The sequence below is a fragment of the Melospiza georgiana genome, chromosome 18 (assembly GCF_028018845.1).
Source record: "Melospiza georgiana isolate bMelGeo1 chromosome 18, bMelGeo1.pri, whole genome shotgun sequence".
NCBI lineage: Eukaryota > Metazoa > Chordata > Aves > Passeriformes > Passerellidae > Melospiza > Melospiza georgiana.
In genome coordinates this window covers 14,142,448-14,148,447 of record NC_080447.1, presented here as the reverse complement: position 1 = coordinate 14,148,447, position 6,000 = coordinate 14,142,448, and the positions used below count along the sequence as shown (strand labels likewise).

Sequence of the window (6,000 nt, the reverse complement as noted above, 5' to 3'; positions counted from 1 at the left end):
CCCAGCCCAGCCCGGCCCAGCCCAGCCCGGCCGAACCCAGCCGAGCCGCTCGGCTCCAGCCGGTCGTGCAGCGCCCCCTGCGGGCGGGGCGGCTCCTGCAGCCCCGGCCCCGCTCAGGCCCCTCCCTCGCTGCCCCGCCGAGGGCCCCGGGAGCCGGAGGAGAGGAGCGACTGCGGGGGACGCGGACATCAGGCGGACATGAGGCGCAGCAGGAGCACGGCGGTGTCACCCCGGGACGGCCCCCAGGGTGAGCCGGGTGACGGGAGGGGACAGAGGAGCACACCGTCCCGCAAAGCATCCCCCTGCCTGCCTCGCATCAGGAGTGAGAACCGACCCCAGTGCAACCACAGTGCTGCTCCAGGTCTGCCCAGCCCAAAGCTCTTCCCCTTTTGGGGATCCTCCAAGGGCTCCAGAGCTATTCCTCGGCACCCGATCACCTCTTTTCATAGAAGCATGGAATATCCTGAGTTGGAAAGAACTCACAAGATTTATCAAGTCCTACTTCTGGCCTTGCCCAGACAGCCCAACAATCCCACCCTGTGTGTGTTTGTTGTCCAAACACTTCTGGAGCTCTATCCCTGCTCACGGACCAGAGATCAGTGCCTGCCTCTCAAGAGGAGCTGCAGCCCCCCTGGTGAGGTCTGAATAAACCAAGTGCCCTCAGCTGTGAAGTATGACTTCACATCTAGACACTCCACCATCCTCACAGCCCTCACTGGATGCTCTCTAAGAGATTTATATCTTCTTGTATTGAGATGCCCAAAAGCTCCTGGTGTCATGCCCACAAGGATCCCATGGCTGCAGTGGTCCTGTGCCCATTGAGATGCCATGGCTCTGGTGAGCACATGCCCTTTGGGATGCCGTGCCCATAGCATGTGAGGGCTAATGGTCTCTGCTGCTGAGTGGGGTCAGTGTGATCATCAGCCATAAGTGCAAACTGGACCTGTCTGACCACTCAGTGCAGCCCACGCTCTTCCTCTATCCACCCTGAAAAGCACTTTGGCTTCCCTGACTACAGCTACAGGTGACGGCCCTGTCCCACTATCACAATGCCCTTTGGTCTCCTCCTTAGATGGTTCCTCAGTGGGGGAATGACTCTGGGGCTGCTCCAGCCTCATGCCATGCCATTGCAGGCACCACCAGAGCAGAAAGGTCACAGTGGCAGGGTGGATAATGCACGCTCTGCCTGAAACCATCAGTAGCTCCCAGTTCTGAGGGACCTGCTGCCTCCATGAGGAGCAGCACACATGGAAGAGTGGCACATGTCCTACAGCCCCCCCTGCCACCACTGCCAGCCCCAAGCTTGTAGCCGCATTTCGCTTCACAGAGAAAAGCAAGGCACAACTTCCCACGGATATTTTCTGGGATTCACATTCTCTGAACCTCAGAGAGAGAAAAAACAAATCTTACCTCAATTGCTGCGCCTCTTGTTGTTCACAAGTGGAAGGCATTGTGGAAGACTGTTTACTTGAAGAGAATTGGTAATTAGATTCTGGGGTGAGTGTTTTGATTCATTGACCCATTGAATCCGTGTGTGTGTCAGACTGTCAGCTGACAGTCACAACATTCTGGGCAGTTGAGTGCTTTGTGCAGATTCAGTTTAGATTAACGTAATATAGAATAATATAGTATAGTAAAGTAATTAATTAGCCTTCTGATATCAGTGGAGTCAGATGCATCACTTTCTCCCCATCATCAGGGTTGCCCTGCCTTTACTGTACAGGCTGTCAATAAACCTTGCCTGGGGCCACTCACTGCAGTGAAATGGAGGGACATGGGCTCAGAGCTGGTGGCTGTGTCTCCATCCTCCAGCCCTGCCCTGCCATGGCAGGGATGTACAGCCTCCAGCCATGGGCTGCTGGTCCTGCAGGGATGTGTATAGGCTCTCAGGTCCCCCACCTCACCAGACAGACCCATTAACACCTTAATGAGAGCTGACAAGTGCCCGGGCCAAGCATGCCCAAGCGCATTGGCACAGGGAAGTCACCCCAGCGCAGCCAGCTGCCCACAGGCAGGACCTGCTGGCAGGTGTGGGCAGCACCTGTGGGCATTGCCTGCCTCATGCTGGCAAGGGCTGGGCTGAGGATGGGGTGAAGCCACTGGTACCACAGCCACCAGTATGACCCAGGCTATGGGTGGTGCCACAGCCACTGGCACCCACAGCCCCTGATTCCTCCCTCCCTAAAAATGACACCTGCCTTCTACAACCCATTTATTTACAGAAATTGAAAATTAAAACTACACCTGGGGCCAGCACAGACCTGTGGAACCCAGTTCTAGCCACTGGAAACTCCCAAATCCCCCACCAGGCAGCTCTGGGCAAAGACAACCCAGTGCCAAGCATGGCTCTCCTCCTCTTCCCTCCCTGCAGGAGGGGTGTGCAGTGTCTTTGTGGTCTGGCCCATGGCCAAGGGGGTCCAGTACCACTCTCCATGGATGTGAGAGCATGGAGTAGGCAGGAAGAGCAGCCCAGCCCTCATTGCTGGAGCTGGAGGTTGGTGTGCAGCAGCCACTCAATGGTTTCCAGCAAGTAGGCCATGCCATAGTGCCGGGCAATGTTCTGGAAGACACTGACATGGTCCATGAAGACCTGAAGAGAGAAGAACAGGGAGGGAAGGAGGCTACCCAGGATCTTGGGCAGCCAGGGGCTCTGAGGGCTCTGATGGAGTGGCTGGGCAGGGCTGGCCAGAGAGCAGCTCAGCAGGTGCTGCAGGATGTGCAGTTAGAGCAGAGGCAGAGGGGGCACAGGGCACCTTAGGGCCCCTCACTGAGCTGCTGGGCTCGGCAGGTGTTGAAGTACCTGGGAGGAGATGGTGAGGGCGAAGTCTCCAGCACAGCTGCAGTACACAGGCATGTGTGTCTCCTTCACACCACGACACTTTCGGCACACCTGGAGGCCAAGGAGGTTCAGGTGGGTCAAGAGATGAGGCCAAGCTTCTCTGCCAGTGGCAAAGTGAATGTGTCCAGGCACAGACAACCAGTGAAATAGGCAGAGTGGGGGATCCCTGTGCTTACCAGGTCCTGCAGCACAAAGGCCATCAGTTTCTTCTGCAGGGCTTCCACCAGCGCCATTTCAATGGCATCAGTATCATACTGCACATGGCAGCTGGGGCAGAGCCAGCCAGGCACCACCAGCCTGTCCTAGGGGCAAAAAGAGGGGCGTAAGCACCGCAAGTCCCATGCACTGGGATGGTGGAACTTGTTTCTGGAGAGGACAGAACATAAGCCAAAGCCCAAGCATGCTCAGATCCATCACATGCAGCTAGAAAAGATGAACAGAAAATTTGCTTTAGGAGAGGATGATCATGGAGAGCAGGCAGAGCTGCAAAACAAAGGGGAGATAAAGTGGGTAAGATAATCGGCTGGCCTCCAGCATCGCTGTACTGGGGCCTCTTTTGTCCCTAGGAGAGAGGCTGCACCTGGGAAGGGGCAGGGTCCTTGCACAGGTCCAAATCCCTGCAGAAGTTGCAGTTCCTGCAGATGACTTCAGGAAGCACATAGGAGCGGCAAGGGTCCTGAAACTGGGCTGCTTCTGAGAACTCGCCCACCTCGATGAGGCGCAGCAGGTCCCGGCGTAGTTTGTTCACCTGGTTGGTTATATTAGCATCCAGGGAGAGGACCTGCAAGGGTAAAAGCCAGATGAGCCTAGCAGCAGACACTGTTCTAAGGACAGCTCAGATCCTTGTGACCCTCATATAGATTCAGGACCCAGGAAAAAGATCCATCCTGGGAGAAGCTGCAGCAATGGACAAGGACCAGAATTTCAGTTCAGACCCCAATCCTTCAGCCAAGGAGCCTGGCCCACCCCTACTGACCTTGCAGACATATTTGATGAACTCCAGAGCTGGGTTGTTGAGTGGCAGGTAGGAGCCAGGCAGGACTGGGAACATGTCTGAGGGCTCTGTGGCATTTTGGGAACCAGCCATCTTCTTCTGGATCTTCTGGGTGATGGTGAAGAAGCTTTGGGTGAGCTCATTGGCCACGTAATCTTGTGAGAAGGTGATCATGCCTAGAGGGGTAAAGCAGAGAGTGTTTGAACTGATTGGTGGCACATAGGGCAAGCGAGGTGGGTGTCTCTACCTGCAGCAGGGCCGCCCTGGGGCTTGGCACTCACCAGGCATGGCCCTCAGCTCCCCCAGAGCCTCCTGGGACACCTGGCTGGTGCTCCTCCTCTTGATGGGGGTGCTCCCAGGGGTGTTACGCCGCAATTCTTCCTTCATGCTGTGGTACACAGCCACGATGTAGGCTGGGAAGACATAGGCAAGGCTCCAGCTCCTATCCAGAATTGGCACTGGAGGGGCACAATGACCTCATCATCTCCCCATGCTGCTCACCTGATATGATCATCAAGAAGTAGCTCTGGCAGGAGCCGGCCTGGGGCAGGAACTGTGCAATGTTCCAGTTATTCTCCAGCAGCTCCTCCACATCTGGCTCCCCTTTCTCCTCCTCTTCTTCCCTCGCCTCCTCCTCCTCCTCTTCCTCACTCTCCTCCTCCTCCTCCAATGTCTTCCTGGTGTCCTTCTGGGGGTCATAGACATGCATAGCAGTCTCTCATGCCCAGCCAACACCTCCCTACTCTGCTCCCAAGGGACAGGGTGCTTCCCATCTCTTACCTCCCCATAGTGGATGCGAGAATCCACTTTTCCCTTGATACCTCCATAATTTGCTGGGTCCATCCAGAGCAGGAACTCCCAGCACCGGGAGAATGAGATGGTCAAAGAGTGGAAGATCTCCTTGGAGTGGATGCTGGAGGGAGGAAACTGCAGTCAGTTACTGTGTCAGCACCATCTCTACTCCATGGGACACTGTGGGGACATGGTGCTGGCCAGGAGAGAGGAGTGTCCCCTTTTCCACTGGGCCCCTGCTAGGGATCTCAGGGGAAGCCATGCCCAAGGACACTTGGCTCTTTGTTCTTGTGTCAAGGTGCCTATACCACAGCTGGGATGTGGACAGCCAGCCAGGGGACAAGTTGCTGGGCATCTCAGGCTCTCCTTGAAGTCTCTTCAGGATTGAATCCTATGAGTATACTTGGAATACTGCCCATAGAGGGCAGCTAGGGACAGATCACTACTCCAGGCATGACAGCAAGAGAACTGGGAAGCCTTGTCCCTTCCGTAGCTTTGCCAAAAAAATAAATTCAGTTTTGAGGCGCATTAGAAGACAAAAAATCAGCATCCTCCTCCCTGGTCTTGAGCCCTGTCCCAGCCCCACCTCCAGGTGCACCTCACCTGTTGATGATATACTCCATGTAGCTGATGGCATCCTCAATGTGCCGCTTCTTGGTGCACAGGATGATGCGGTTGAAGTTGCCGTAGACCACAGAGGAGCCCAGGCGCTTGAACTCAGCCACCAGCCTGCAACAGGGCACAGGGTGGCATCAGTGGGCAGGAAAGCAATGCATGAGGGGCATATGTGACCCAAAGAGCACGTGTTGATTCCTCAGCCTAGAGTCAACATGCAGCAACACCGGGCAAGGGAAGTCACCCAAAGAGGATGAGAGGTCCCTCCTACTGCCCACCTTTCTGGAGGATCACTGTGGGTGATCCTGGTCACTAACATCATGCCTCTCCATTCCCCATCCACCAGACTGGCAGACTTGACCTCACTTACTGTAGGAAAAGCTTCTTCATCATGTTGTGCAGCGTGCGGTGCAGTGCTGGGTCATAAAGCAGGGAGGAAGGAGAGCGGAGCCAGCGGTAAAAGTGAATGACCTGGTTGTCTGCATAGACATTGTGGTACTGCGTAATCTCCTTCACCCAGCTCACCACCATGCTCTTCAAAATCCTGCCAACGAGCAGAGACTGGCATCACCCCACCAGCGACCAGCAACACTTCCCCCTTCCTGACAGGGACATGTTTAGGGACACACTAGAGGATTTAGAACAGGAACTCCCTTCTTCAGCCCTCAGCACATATATGCCTCTATAACCTGGTGGAGCATGAACAAAGGAGAAAGCAACATCCCCATGCATCTGCTGCTGAGGCACCAGGCAGCTCTGA

General features: G+C 55.5%; 1 protein-coding gene across 1 annotated transcript in view; it reads right to left on the bottom strand.

Moving 5' to 3' along the window:
- Window positions 1-2,203: 2,203 nt before the first annotated feature.
- Window positions 2,204-6,000, bottom strand: part of POLE (DNA polymerase epsilon, catalytic subunit) — a 33,349-nt gene continuing 29,552 nt past the window's right edge. The window contains exons 39-48 of the mRNA XM_058036756.1: window positions 5,611-5,784; window positions 5,229-5,354; window positions 4,614-4,746; window positions 4,335-4,521; window positions 4,115-4,246; window positions 3,816-4,009; window positions 3,420-3,620; window positions 3,016-3,141; window positions 2,801-2,890; window positions 2,204-2,590 (exon numbers count right to left, since the gene is read on the bottom strand). Coding sequence (XP_057892739.1) covers window positions 2,477-2,590; window positions 2,801-2,890; window positions 3,016-3,141; window positions 3,420-3,620; window positions 3,816-4,009; window positions 4,115-4,246; window positions 4,335-4,521; window positions 4,614-4,746; window positions 5,229-5,354; window positions 5,611-5,784 — 1,477 coding nt within the window. The 3' untranslated portion in view covers window positions 2,204-2,476. The remainder of the gene's footprint in view (window positions 2,591-2,800; window positions 2,891-3,015; window positions 3,142-3,419; window positions 3,621-3,815; window positions 4,010-4,114; window positions 4,247-4,334; window positions 4,522-4,613; window positions 4,747-5,228; window positions 5,355-5,610; window positions 5,785-6,000) is intronic.